The 15,257-nt window shown below is 40.1% G+C and overlaps 2 protein-coding genes across 2 annotated transcripts in view; one reads left to right on the top strand and one right to left on the bottom strand.

Annotated features, from left to right (window-relative positions):
- Positions 1-5,291: 5,291 nt before the first annotated feature.
- Positions 5,292-9,292, top strand: LOC119427858 (kelch-like protein 28). The gene is made up of 5 exons (XM_037695513.1): positions 5,292-5,552; positions 5,637-6,274; positions 6,360-6,803; positions 8,479-8,687; positions 8,788-9,292. Exons 1-5 carry the CDS (start codon positions 5,292-5,294, stop codon positions 8,949-8,951), a joined length of 1,716 nt encoding a protein of 571 aa, XP_037551441.1. The 3' UTR covers positions 8,952-9,292.
- A 5,041-nt stretch (positions 9,293-14,333) lies between these two features.
- c21h14orf28 (chromosome 21 C14orf28 homolog) overlaps positions 14,334-15,257 on the bottom strand; it is a 3,081-nt gene continuing 2,157 nt past the window's right edge. Inside the window, exon 5 of the mRNA XM_037694852.1 lies at positions 14,334-14,623. Within this exon, the coding sequence (XP_037550780.1) occupies positions 14,440-14,623 (184 nt within the window). The 3' untranslated portion in view covers positions 14,334-14,439. The remainder of the gene's footprint in view (positions 14,624-15,257) is intronic.

Below are 15,257 nucleotides of genomic sequence, written 5' to 3'. Positions count from 1 at the left end.
GTTCGTTTATTAGTTTGGACTGATACCTGTTGGAACACATTGTCTTATTTAACTGTTATTGTAGGTCCTAATAATGTATTTTACTTGCCAAATTTGTCTTTTGATGTTAAACTTTCTGAGTTGTGTCCTAATTTTATTATTACAGGCATGCATAAGGTTTAAAATATGAAATGTATTACTCTTAATGAGTTTAAAACAAAGTAGCTCAACTTTTTTTCTGTTTATTGGAGGCACTGCTATAATAAATAAGTATAAAAGGTTAAAACAGATTAATATATTTACCAGTAAATTGTTATTGTATAATTGTGAGAGGGTGATTCTCTGAATTCGGTGCACTTTAGGTTCTGAAAAATATACCACAAAAAATTGTGTTTCTGAGCATTGCATCTACTGAATGACTATCTGAACCTCTGAGAAAATGTTTTCCCAATTCCCACCTTATGCATGAAATCCCAAACATTATTACGAATTTCTTTGTTACTGTCACGTTTCTGCTCCAACCTGCCATATTTCTCTTTTCATTCATGCCCTGGTTTATGTTACAAAGTCTCTGTAATGCCTATCACCCATCCTGCTGCACTTCCTGCTCTGCTCGCTTAACCACATCCACTCTGCTCACCCACTCATCTTCACCACGGGTGAAGTCACCAGAACAAACTCCTTCAAGGAACCGCTCCCTCATCTGTTTGTGAAGGTCAAAAAAATGCATAACAATGTATCACGTAACAGGGTTGAATGACCACATTTAATAATTAGAATTGACTTTAATAAATTCCTTAAAACAAATGAAACAATATATGTAACATTGTTTAAAAGTAACATCACATTTAGACTGAACAGTTCTGTTTTATGAGTAGAAAAAAATGAAGGACAACGTATGAACACTATACAAAATTTTCACTGGAATCAGTTTAACACTGTAACAACTGACATGTCACAACAAAGGATATACACTTAACTATAAATGTTAATATTATAATAATTTTATGTGCTTGAATCAGCAAAAGTACATTGCTATCAGCTGTAAAAAATGGGAATTGAGCGTTAACTAAACTCTGAACTCATGTTTGATGAATAAAAGTGAATGTGGATGGTTTTATCTGATATTCCTATTTGCGGTTCTTTCATCCTTTAGTCAAGTCTGTCCCAGATCTTTCTGAATTTGCATGTGACGTGCATCACATCCTGTCACGGGCTGAGGAGGGATGAGCTCAAGAATTTCATCAAATGGATACCACAGTACATCCTCTTGTAGAGGCCAAAATAATCTGTTTATCCCGGCATGGTGCATGCGTTTGACTTGACCATTGGTTTCGTCTATGGAAAAGATTATTCCTGGACAGTGAGAGAGTGAATGGTTGTTTGTCTCGTTTGTCTCTATGTGTCCCTGTGATGGACTTGTGACCCGTCCAGGGTGTACCCCGCCCCTCGCACAGTGATTGCTGGACATGGGCACCAGCGACCCCCGTGACCCAAAATGGAATAAACGGGTAAAGAAAATGGATGGATGGATGGATGGATGGATGGGCACACACCACTCCCCTATTACCTCTGGGTCATCCCAATTGATTTATTTTTGCCCTTGTGACGCAGTAGCTGGGACTTTCCTGACAAAGCTGAAATGCTTTGTGTTCCAGCATGAACATTCAAGCTTTCCATAGGTGGAACACATGCAGCTGACATCCCGTGATGTTATCTCTCCTTGAGCAAGAGTAATTACTTGATGGATGTGCGTGGTTCCTGGGACTGGTGGAATGGTGGCTGGCATCCTATGCAGTGCCAGCTCAACAGCTTCTTCTTCAATATAATACAATTTGATTGAACAGTCAGTTTCGGACAGCGCCTTGAAGAGCTCATAAGCATTGTTGATGTCCCGTCCATGGCTGATAAGGTTATCAGCTGATCTCTTTAAGGCAGCACCAACACCATCCGGTGCTCCTTTGCCGTGCCTGGACTCGAAAAAATTCCAGGTCCCTCTCAGTCCTCTCTTGTCAAGCTCTGTGCTGAAGAGAAAAAAGTTTCCTTTCTGCCTGTAATGTGTACAGGACCCATCACTAAAAAAGTGCACAACCGACACCTCTGGGTGTGTGGTCTGCACATAGTCCAGTGCAGGTTTCAAATGTTCCCACATGGCAGCTGGACTCTTACATTTGGACGGTGAAATGGAGGTAAAGCAGGTTGAATCTTGGGTGCCACCAACATAGATGACTTACTGACTTTTTATTTATTTTATATTCAGTGAAAAAATAATGGTGGTCAGTGGAGACATGTTCATTTGGCTGACCTCTATGCCTCAGCAACCTATAATTTTTTTTTTCAAAACATAACTTTAAAAATATATTTGTGTTTTATATTGCAAAAATACATGAATATTTCCATTTTTTGTTTTTGAATAATATTTGTGGTTTACATTAAATTAAAATCTTTGAGGTGAGACACAAAGTGTACCGAATTCAGAGAAATTACCCCAAAAGTATACAGTCCACCACAGGCGTTGCCAGACCCCCATGCCCCAGTAAAAAAAGGTCCCCTTTTTCTGAAAGATGATCAATTTGTTGATCATGTCGACTTTTGTTCTTACCAAAGTAATGGGTGGTGGGGGTGGGGGGGGGGGTCTGTTTTTGTAAATTTTGGAGGGATAGGTTGGTAGGCAAATATCTGACACAGGACTTGAGAAATTTATCAAATTTCATTTGGCAAAAGTAAAACATAAAATAAAATAAAAAAACTACAGCTGAGTCTTCATGAACATTACAAGTTATGTGACCAGTCAGGAAGTCAGGAGAGTTATTGACCTTCAATAACAATCATCATCGTTGTCGACTTCATCATCTTTGTCATCATCATCATCATCATGCATAATCATGTAATTATTTTTATCCTTAACATTTTTTTTTTTTTGTCTTTCTTCCAATGGACCTGGACCTGGACAAACACATGGACCTGTTATTCTGTGTTTGTTTACTTCCTGTCCTCTCAAACCCCAGCCGGTCAAAGCAGATGGCTGCTCGTCCTGACCCTGCTTTTGCTGGAGGGTTCTTTCTATTAAGAGTTTTTCCTTTCCACCTTCTCCTTTATTCTTGCTCAGGATGGGAGACTATGACGAAGCAAAGATCCAACACAATCTGCTGCCTTCCTTAGATCGATACTTTTTACTAATTGGCTTTTTCATTTACGTGAATGTTTTTGTACAATACATTGGCACAACTTCTGTTGTGACTTGGCGCTATAGCTGACTTGAAAATTGAATTGCAGATCTTTTATTTTGACAATACCGGAAGTGTGTTTTATTCTGATAGGTCGTTGTCGTAAGAGCTCGTCGTTAGCTTTGAGGCTAGGTTGGTTGGCTGTCGGTTGTTTTGCTGATAGCTACTCGGGGTGTTTAGCCGTCGTCACTGCGCAGTCTGTCACTACTTTGGCGCATCTGACGGACCACAAATTTCAGGTATGGCTTCCCGACTTTGACGATAAATCATTTAACAAAAAGCTAGCTAAAACGTCACGTTTTGTATCGTTCAGCAGCCATGTTGCTGTATATCAATCAGCGATGCAGCTAGCACAATAACCGTGTTTATTTTTAGCGGCTAACCTGCAGCGCACTGCTGCAAAACATAATGGATAAATCTTCTGAACACAAGTCCGAGTAAATTAGCATATCCGCTGAAATAATGCGACGCCGCTGCCGTACTTTCAGTGTTTAACGCTAGCGCATTTTGATCTTACCTGGTCCTTTGGTCAAAAGTCAAGACAGGCCTTTTATTAGTAACTCGCAATTTTAATTCTGACATTTATTCGTGAAGCTTATATCCACGTTTCAACAGTGTGGATGGAGACGTGTCTTTTGCACTTTCTAGCCCATACGTTTGGTTGACTTTAAGCAGCTTTAGCATTGGATTTAAAGGTTAATGCTTCTTTACCTTAACTAGAAAGAGACTGTTGATATGCGTTGAAATACCTACTGTATTAGTTCAAAATGGCCCTTAATGCTGTCTGCTGCTCATTATGTTTCGATACTGCGCTGTGTTTTTAATCGATTCTTCAAGCTTGAAGTCTCTGAATTGTCTCATAATTTAAAGCATATTGATCAGCAAATTGCATCAGCCCTAATCTGTAGCCTCCACCCTTCCTGGTCAACTTCATTCAACATGTGAACACTTATTTTAGCTCAACTAGTGTTTGAGGTATTCAAATAAACACTATAAATTCAAAAAGGTATATAATCAGGTCTCTCTTGTAAATGAGTCCTCGAGGCTCAGTGAGATGTACCTGTCTAAATAAAGGTTGAATGAATTTGTTGTGTCCCTAAAGACACTTATTAGGAAAATTGGACGTATTAGGGCTAGGGTTCTCCATCTGCCCTTCCTCGCATTAAATCCAACCTGCCTTTTTATTCTTAAAAGCATCTCAAAATTCTGTCTATTTTCTTCTGACTGAGTAGCAGAAACTCACAACTTTCTGTGTGGACAATTGCAATGAAGTCCTTGAAACACTACAGTATGTCCAAAATTCTGCTTGCAGATTTTTCAGATGCATCAAACCTTCATTTCAACCTGTACTCAGCGTCACCGTCTTTGTTTTTTAATGAAGTTCCTCTCGCCTACAAATCACTCAATGATTGTGCTCCGTATCATACCTTTCTGACCTCCCTCACCCTTACACCTCATCTCAGTACTTATGGTCTTCTGACACTGACCTGCTACTTTTTTCTCACACCATAGTGGAAAATGTTTTGCGATCAAGCTGACCCACTGAAATGATCTCCCTTGAAACTTGCAACACTTCACAGGGGCGGGCGGCTGTGGCTGAGTGGTTAGAGCAGTTATCGTACAATGCAAGAGTTGGGAGTTTGATTCCACCAGCAGTCACATGCTAAAGTGTCCCTGGGCAAAACACTGAACCCCTCATTGCTTCCCATGTGTGTCCCATTGGCGTATGAATATGATAAACACTGATTGTTCTTTGTACAGAAATAGTAGAGTGCTGTATGAATGGGTAAATTATGGCAGAGATTGTAGTATAAAGTGCTTTGAGTATCTTGATTAGATAGAAAAGTGCTAGATAAGTATAGTCTATTTACCATTTTACCATGAATGCTTATTTATATTTATCTTACATATTCACCATAACACGTGATCCATACCTTTTTCTATTCAACACTCTTTGATCTGACTTTTTTTTTTTCATTCTATTATGTAAAATATCCTTGGGTCTCATGACAGACAGTAAATGTTTAAGTTGTTATTGAGAAAACTGTACAAACTCTGCATTCATGTCTGGATTTCCATTCCTAGATGGACCAGCAGGACCAGTCCTATATGTTTGCAAGTCTCACACGTCCTCACTCGGAGCAGCTGCTGCAAGGCCTCCAGCTCTTGCGGCAGGATCATGAACTGTGTGACATTGTCCTTCGTGTGGGTGAAGCCAAGATCCATGCCCACAAAGTTGTGCTGGCCAGCATCAGTCCATATTTCAAGGCCATGTTTACCGGTAACCTTTCAGAAAAGGAGACGTCTGAGGTAGAGTTCCAATGTGTTGACGAGACTGCCTTGAAGGTATGCTCAGAGACCACAGACTCTAGCTGCTTGAATATCAGCTGCAAAAATGTTTACTAATGCCTTTTACTGTTTCTCTTCCAGGCCATTGTCGAATATGCATACACTGGCACGGTGTTTATCTCCCAGGAAACGGTTGAATCTCTGCTGCCGGCTGCTAATTTACTCCAGGTTAAGCTTGTACTTAAGGAGTGCTGTTCCTTCTTGGAGAGCCAGCTGGATGCTGGAAACTGTATAGGTATTTCCCGCTTTGCAGAGACATATGGCTGTCATGACCTGTGCCTGGCTGCAACTAAGTTCATCTGTGAGAACTTTGAGGAGGTTTGTCAGACGGAAGAGTTTTTTGAACTGACGAGAGCAGAGCTCGATGAAATTGTGTCTAATGACTGTCTCAAGGTGGACACAGAGGAGACTGTATTTTATGCTCTGGAGTCGTGGATTAAATATGACGTGACGGAGAGACAGCAGCATCTTGCTCAGTTGTTGCACTGTGTTCGCCTTCCACTTCTCAGCGTCAAATTCCTCACTCGCCTATATGAAGCCAACCACCTTATACGAGATGACCATGCGTGCAAGCACTTGCTCAATGAGGCCCTCAAATATCATTTTATGCCTGAGCACAGACTTTCCTACCAGACTGTGCTGTCAGCACGGCTCAGGTGTGCCCCGAAGGTGCTGCTCGCAGTAGGAGGCAAGGCTGGACTGTTCGCAACATTAGAAAGGTAAGGTTATTGATATCTACTTGTCAGAAGGCAATCCTTTCAAACTTATATATTAATTGAAATTGTCTTTTTTAACCTTTTTCAGCATGGAAATGTACTTTCCTCAGACAGATTCATGGATAGGACTGGCCCCTCTTAGTGTTCCCCGTTACGAGTTTGGGGTGGCGGTGCTGGACAACAAAGTATATGTGGTGGGAGGCATTGCCACACACATGAGACAGGGCATTAGCTATCGGCGACATGAGAGCACAGTTGAAAGCTGGGACCCCGAAAGCAACACTTGGTCCTCGGTGGAGCGCATGGCAGAATGTCGCAGCACGCTTGGTGTGGTGGTCTTAGCTGGAGAACTGTATGCGCTGGGTGGCTACGATGGTCAGTACTACCTTCAGTCTGTGGAGAAATATGTCCCCAAGCTGAAGGAGTGGCAACCTGTGGCTCCCATGACAAAATCCCGCAGCTGTTTTGCAACTGCTGTGCTAGATGGCATGATCTACGCTATTGGAGGCTATGGCCCAGCACACATGAACAGGTAACACCACTTAGTGATTGTAATTGTTTAAACTCATGTCACCATGAATTAATGGTCAAAATCTGAAAATGAATAACTTTCTTCAACAGGATAATCTGGATTTATGAACATTGTTGAGGGAATTTAAGAGTTGTAAATGGTTTTGGATCTCATTGATAAGTTCTAGACCCCTGGACCTGACCTTTTTTCCCATCAGGGTCTTGTTAGAAATTTAATAGAACTAGCAATCAAGTGAAAAATATCAGGTGTTGCTGAGAAAATGATCATGGGCATGTTAATAAATGAATTGTAGTCGTAACAGAAGTGCTCATTATTGCTTCATTTTAAAGATGCCTGCCTGTTGTTCACCAGAGAGCTGCGTCGCAGTTGTCTCCTTGACACCTGAAGTCTCTCAGGAGAATGTGTTTGGACAGAGGTTCTTTGGGGATGTTTTTACCTTTTCTCCTGTGGTTTTTTTTGTCCTTGCTTGTGCAACAAAACAGTCCCAGATTCCCAATGTTTCATGTAACTTTGGTACAACTTGTGATTGCCTCATTATTATGTAACTTTAGTATATTTAGCTTGAAATTATCTCATAACCAGTGAGTTAGGTCAGAGAGCCAGAGTCTTTATTTGCCATCTGTACTTTCACTCAGGGTTCAGGTACTTAAGAATTCTTGTGCAGAGTTTGCTAGTCAGATATACTATACGTTTAACAGAAGCTATAAGAAGACTTCAAGACGTCATTTATAAAACAAAACAATGCATTTATAACAGTAAAGCTATAGGAATAAAGTTTAAGCTTTGAAGGGGCATTAGTGGAGAATACACGGATACAAAGTTAGCAGCGCTGTGGATATTGCACTTTGAGAATATAGCAGCAAGTAGTGGCTAGGTCATATAGTATTGTGAAATTAGATTCTAAAATTGTTGCATATTAATATATTTAGGGCGATATGGTGGCTCAGTTGGTAGAGCTGTTGCCGCTCAGCGAGAAGATTGCCGGTTCAAATCCTGGCCCAGGACCTTTTCTGGGTGGGGTTTGCATGTTCTCTCCGTGCATGCGTGGGTTTTCTCCGGGTACTCCGGTTTCCTCCCACAGACCAAAAACATGCGTGTTAGGCTGATTGGTAACTCTAAATTGTCCCTAGGTGTGAGTGAGAGAGCGAATGGTTGTTTGTTTCCATGTGTCCCTTTGATGGACTGAGACCTGTCCACGGTGCACGTCGCCTCTTGCACAGTGATAGATGGACATGGGCACCAGTGACCTCCACGACCCGAAAAGGAAGAAGCGGATAAAGATGAAGGATGGATGGATTAATATATTTACATAAGATAAAAGTTAAATGACATTGTTTTTAATCCTTTAGAGATGTTGCATTTATGCAGTCCTGACAAAGAATCTGATTATTTGTTTTTTAAAGTAATGCATAAATTTAGCATAGTAAATTTCATAAAACAATGCATCAGTTTCTCTGTAGACTCGCTGTAGATTTACGAACTATAAGTTCAGTAAAATAAATTCAGTGTGACCGTACTTTAAGCTGCAGTTAATGCTTGGTTTTATTGTGGAAATGGGCATTTTCTACCATTGTTACATAGAACAACACTTGGGTATCAAGCATTCAGTGGGGATATAGATGAGGTGAAACATTGTGTGTAATTTTGCTGATTGTGCTGCATCTGCGTTACACAGTGTGGAGCGGTATGACCCTAGCAAGGATGCCTGGGAAATGGTAGCCCCCATGGCAGACAAGAGGATCAACTTTGGTGTGGGCGTCATGCTCGGCTTTATATTTGTGGTGGGTGGACACAATGGAGTGTCCCACCTGTCCAGCATTGAGAGATACGACCCACACCAAAACCAGTGGACAGCCTGCCGGCCAATGAACGAGCCTCGCACTGGTAAGCTTTCTGCAAACTGTTTTTGGTGAAGTTTGGTATTTCTGACCTTGGAAAAGAAAATATTGTGGCTGTGTTCTAATTGTTGTGTAATTTCTTTCAGGTGTGGGCTCTGCCATTGTGGACAACTACCTGTACGTGGTAGGAGGCCACTCTGGGTCATCCTATCTCAACACCGTGCAGCGCTATGACCCCATCTCAGACAGCTGGTTGGACTCGAGTGGCATGATGTACTGTCGTTGTAACTTTGGTCTGACTGCCCTTTGACCCTTGGCTCAGCCAGCTAGGACCCAGTAAAACAACTTTAGACACAAAGACTTTTCTTTTTTGTTGTCTGCTCCTCTTTCCCCACATTCATTCTCCAGGTGCAGATTAGCTTGGCTGCACGCCTGTAAGAACATCAGAGGGCTTGCTGGGTAAATGGATGTGGACGGCTAGCTGGCTGGCTGGTTAGAATGGCCTCGCAGTCTGCGTGCAGAGATTAGGAAGCGCATAAGTATAAGGCAGATAAATGAGGAAGACTTTTGGATGGGTGCTGGCTGTAGAGGCGACTATGCCTCTGTTGCCAGACCACCATGACTTTGCTCCATGTTACAGAAGATTGTGGGAAACGTAAAAAACTCTGTTACGTTTTGCAGACTTTACTTTTGTTCTGTCGTTAGGTTTAAAGCTTAAATTTTCCTGCTGCAGTCACATTTGTGTTCCAATGTTGTAGAACACTGCAGTTTGCTTGTGTCTGTGTAAGAGTATGTGGTGATGGCTGTGTAGTGTGTATAATCGAGGGGTACATGCATGTCAGATACTGTTTGTTTTGTTACATGTCTGCGTGCAGAACTGATACTGGAGCTCAGTGCCGCAAAGAGTTCTGCATTCAAATCAGTGCTTCACAAAAAAAGAGCAAAGTTAAAAACTTTATATTTTCTCAAAGGGCTGCCTTTCTTGTGTAAATAGTATACATGAAATATAGATATGAATATATCCTCTAGTGCATTTGCCTGTAAATGTTTATCTGCACTGGGTCACTAATATGTGTGTGGATGCATCTAGTGTGATTCCTAAAGGTGAATTTCACCCATTTTTTCTGTACTTGTCTTCGCTTCGTCTTTAAAGCCATTAAAAATAATTCCTGTTTTCTAACTTCACATCCCTCTAAGGTCAGGTCATGCAGTTGCTAATCTTTATAACGGTTGATCTGGACTTCGGCTCTTCTTGTCCCCCTTTGGTCTGTCCACAATACTAACTGGTGCTATATTTAGGATTCAGGATTTAGCTGTTTGTCTGTTGCCTCATTAAATTCAGTCAATCATGTCTTCAACCCATTATTTCATTTGATTCTAGCAATTTGCTTTATGGGCATTTAAATGCACAAAATCGTAAATAGCCCTTACCATGCAATAACAATGAAAAGAAAGTAGTCCTAAAATGACAAACTAAATAAGCCTAGAGATTAGCCTCATGCTTTGTCCTTTGCAATTATATTTCCCCTTCCTTTACAGAAAACACATTTTGCTATTTGACACTTGTTAACCCATCACAGAAGCTACCACACACACCACATGTTGCCATGTTTTGATTGGTAGCTCAGGTTTAAGGTACTTAAACCTTAAGGCAAGTGCCAAACTTTTTTTAGTTTGTTTGTTTGTTTGCCCAGCATTAGTTGTATCAACTTCCCTTCCGTGCCTCAGTGGAAACGTTTTCTCCATTTTGTTGCTGACGTCTTATTCTTCCATGTTGTCATACGGATGTCAAAGATAAAGCACCAAGGGCTGCACAAGCCAACTCAGGCCAAGTTCCCCTGTCCTCAAAGAGAAATTCGAGTGCATCCCTGGGGGTGTGTGCGTTGACTGAGGGTGTCACTGTGCAGCCTCGGGCTCGCCAACACATCAAGCTGTGCACAGCAATAGCAAGGGGTTCTACGAGTAGGTTAGGTGTGGCGTGTCCTGCTGAGTCACCGTTCGTCTTCACGTCTAGTTTGAGTTGCTCTGCGCTGGCGTTTGCACATTACTGGAAACTTTAAACGAGCTCTGCATTGCACTTATCAAACTATTTGTTGTTCATGTATGTTATTTAAGCATTTAGATGATGCAATAAGACAACGGTTTTGTCTTTTGATTGAATGTTTTGTTTTGTCTCTTTAAAAAGCCAAGGCCTCTCATGTTGCTGTAACTGAACCCCCACACGTGTTGACTGGTAATCGTGGACGTCTAATGAATGCATCTAATGTAACCATTGACCTTGCTTCATCCTACTTTAGCATTTTCTGTGGTGTCAACTTGTTTGTTCGTGTATGGAATGTGTTTATTTAGGTCACTATTTATGAACTGGAACATTTCCACTGTTACCACACACAGGTCATTAAAACACTACATATATATATATAAAATTGTTTCTGCTTTGCACTTTTGTGTTAGATTAAATGACGCAATTTGCTTTGCAAATTGGTCAGCTTGTGACACTTTGTTTACCGTTTGCCTGCATAATTCTGAGTACTTTCATTTGAATTTATTGTACAATTAAGTTTGTAATCCTGCAAACGTCGTTTTATATTGAAATGACACGAGTTTTGTATTTATATTTTTTATGTTCTGTAACCAAATTTCTGTTTTCGTTCACGTAATCTGTGTTCACTTTAGCGCAGCACAAAGTCACGCAAATATAACAAAGAGCTGCTGCCATGACTCATCTAGTCGATTAACGTCTTTTGTTTATTGTACGCTAACTGCTACTAGAAAGTGTTTGAGAACATCTTTAAATGTGAATCTGCAAAAAGAAGGGAGTTTGTATGCATTTCTTTAAGGCCTAACTAATGTCATGTTTTTGCCACAACTCTCACCAAAGTGCTTGTACAAATGAAGCAGGTGGATGACCTAAACCTGGTTTGCATCTGGCTGCCCCTCTTCTGTTTGTGTCAAAGAAAATTCTTGTGAAACTGATGTCAGTGTTTAGCCAAAACAACCACTCTGCTTCTTTTACATTTCCCCATCGTGTGTCTGGACTAAAGTCAATGAGATCTGAATTTTATATCCTGTGGATTAATGCTGGAAATACAAGATAATATAAAAAAACCTGTAGCTTTTCACATTTTATCACTTTTGACTGAAGACATTTTATGTACATTTTTTTGTCAGTTTGTGTGGTGCAGTTGTACCCAGTTTAAAATAAAAGGCCTGTCTTAAAAGGTAACATCTGCTTCTCCACGTTTCTTTACGGCTTATCAACACCCACTGCTCAAGGTGACAATTTATTTTCAGCATCTCATTTTCTTCATAAAATATTCCTAAGATTAAAACTCTGGTGTGAAATGCAGCACGATATACAGGTGCTGGTCATAAAATTAGAATATCATGAAAAAGTTTATTTCAGTAATTCCATTCTAAAAGTGAAACGTATATTATATTCATTCATTACACACAGATTGATATACAGTACTTCAAACGTTTATTTATTTTAATGTTGATGATTATAACTGACAACTAATGAAAACCCCAAATTTAGTATCTCAGAAAATTTGAATATTAAGACCAATTAAAAAAAAAGATTTTTTAGAAATGTTGTCCAACTGAAAAGTATGAGCATGTGCAGCACTCAGTACTTAGTTGTTGCTCCTTTTGTCTGGATTACTGCAGCAATGCAGCGTGTCATGGAGTCGATCAGTCTGTGGCACTGCTCAGGTGTTATGAGAGCCCAGGTTGCTCTGATAGTGGCCTTCAGCTCTTCTGAATTGTTGGGTCTGGTGTATCACATCTTCCTCTTCACAATACTTCATAGATTTTCTATGGGGTTAAGGTCAGTTGAGTTTGTTGGCCAATTAAGAGCAGGGATACCAAGGTCCTTAAACCAGGTACTGGTCGATTTGGCACTGTGTGCAGGTGCCGAGTCCTGTTGGAAAATGAAATCTGCTTCTCCATAAAGTTGGTCAACAGCAGGAAGTGCTCTAAAACTTCCTGGTAGATGGCTGTGTTGACCTTGGACCTCAGAAAGCACAGTGGACCAACACCAGCTGATGACCTGCACCCCCCCCCCCCCAACCATCATTGACTGTGGAAACTTGACACTGGACCTCAAGCAATGTTGATTCTGTGCCTCCTCTCTTCCTCCAGATTCTAGGACTTTGATTTCCAAAGAAAATGCAAAATTTACTTTTATCAGAGAACATAACTTTTGGACCACTCAGCAGCAGTCCCAGGCAAGATGCTTCTGATGCTGTCTCCTGTTCAAGAGTGGCTTGACACAAGGAATGCGACAGCTGAAACCCATGTCTTGCATACGTCTGTGCGTGGTGGTTCTTGAAGCACTGACTCCAGCTACAGTCCTCTTTGTGAATCTCCCCTCATTTTGGAATGGGTTTTGTTTCACAATCCTCTCCAGGGTGTGGTTATCCCTATTGCTTGTACACTTTTTTCTACCACTTCGTTTCCTTCCCTTCACCTCTCTATTAATGTGCTTGAACACAGAGCTCTGTGAACAGCCAGCCTCTTTAGCAATGACCTTTTGTGTCTTGCCCTCCTTGTGCAAGGTGTCAATGGTCGTTGTTTGGACAACTGGCAAGTCAGCAGTCTTTCACATGATTGTGTAGCTTACAGAACTAGACTGAGACCATTTAAAGGCCTTTGCAGGTGTTTTAATTAGCTGATTAGTGTGTGGCACCAGGTGTCTTCAATATTGAACCTTTTCACAATGTTCTAATTTTCTGAGATACTGAATTTGGGGTTTTCATTAGTTGCCAGTTATAATCATCAACATTAAAGAAATAAACACTTGCAATATATCAGTCTGTGTTTAACAAGTTAAACAAGTTTCACTTTTTGAATGGAATTACTGAAATAAACTTTTCATGATATTCTAATTTTATGACCAGCACCTGTATGCATTCAAATCCTTAAAAATGGAATCCAGACGTGTTCAAAAAATATTTATTTTAAAAGATGGTGTCTGCAGAAAAGATTAATCTATGATTAACGCTCGACAAGACACTAGTCGAAGCTTTTGGCAGAGGCACCGTGTGAGAACAGGAATTCTTTTGAGGATTAGAGACTTTTACAAAATAAGACGGACACTGCGGTGGAAGTTGAGCTGTGGATATCAGCATAGACAAAAATCAAATGGCTTACGTTTAAGCATTCAAAATGAAAATATCTTCACACAGCCTTAAAAAAAAATCTTAAACTTAGTAATTTAACGTTCATACTTTGTTAAAAAAAAAAAAAGGCTTGAAACAAGCTTCAAGACATCACCCTCGTCTCTGATCCTGTTCTATATTTCCTTTAGATCACAGTGTAAATAAAGCACCAGATTGATTTTTAAAACAGGGCTGATATGCACAAATGTTGCTTAAAACAAATATACTTTTACTAGAAAAATGAGTTAAGACTCAAAACCGTCACATGGCTACTTGACCGTATATCCACCTTTTGTTTAGCAACCACCAGACCATTTATTACACTTTTAGCTTTACAACGAGACTGCATGATAAAACTACAAAACTGTTTTATTCATGAGATTGAATGATGATATTGTTCATGTACATCAATCCAGAACTATTATAGTTCATCGATTTCTTGGATTCCAAGCATGCCCCAAAATAAAAAGTAGTTTTCAGTGTTTACAAGCAGGGCATCAATTAATTATAAATAACAAACCAGGAAAATAAGCAAAAATGCCAATAATAGGAATTAGCTCTGAAAAAAGTAAGTCTGATGCATTCAATGCATTTTTTGGGCGTTTGGTGTGACTTCTGGTCCATCTGTGGCGAGCGTCATTTGTCTGATGCGCGGATGTAGACCAAGGAGGACAGCAGCAGGAGCTCCGGTGGTTTGTTTAGCAGGATCAGATTATCACTTCTCAGCCCATCATAGTGCATCCAGCAGCCATCTATCTGGAAGGCTGCAGAGTAATGATGCTCCTGCTTGTTGAAGAGTGTGGCGCCCTCTAGTAAATATCTGCAGAAAAAGGGCCTTCATAACCATTTTGTCCCCAAAATACTTTCTCTGTTTTGTTCTAAGCTCAAGGTTAACTGGGACTGTGTGGAATGACAGCTTTGGTAGCCGATTACCATGTTTATGTGTTGAAAAGGTTAGATTCAGGTCATGGAGTACAGTAGTAGACTAAAAACCACACCAAGGGGGCGTGGCCTACAGTAAAACCCACCCAAATACTAATTGACAGATTGGACCTCCAATAACAGGAAAAGAAAAATGAGCTTCAATCGTTAAAAGAAAGCTTAAATACATTTTAAAAGTATTATTAAATACATTTTACCTCATTTTTGTATGACCCTTTATGTCTTAATTATGAAAAGTAAATTTCATGTGCTTTTAAGGTCTTTGTGCTGCCTCCCCCATTGCCACACTTTATAATATATATATAGGTTGAATTAAATTTAAAAGTATTATTAAATACATTTTACCTCATTTTTGTATGACCCTTTATGTCTTAATTATGAAAAGTAAATTTCATGTGCTTTTAAGGTCTTTGTGCTGCCTCCCCCATTGCCACACTTTATAATATATATATAGGTTGAATTAAATTTAAAAGTATTATTAAATACATTTTACCTCATTTTTGTATGACCCT

This window comes from Nematolebias whitei, chromosome 21 (assembly GCF_014905685.2).
Source record: "Nematolebias whitei isolate Nwh7 chromosome 21, NemWhi1, whole genome shotgun sequence".
NCBI classification, from domain to species: Eukaryota; Metazoa; Chordata; class Actinopteri; order Cyprinodontiformes; family Rivulidae; genus Nematolebias; species Nematolebias whitei.
This window is presented reverse-complemented; position numbering and strand designations above follow the sequence as displayed.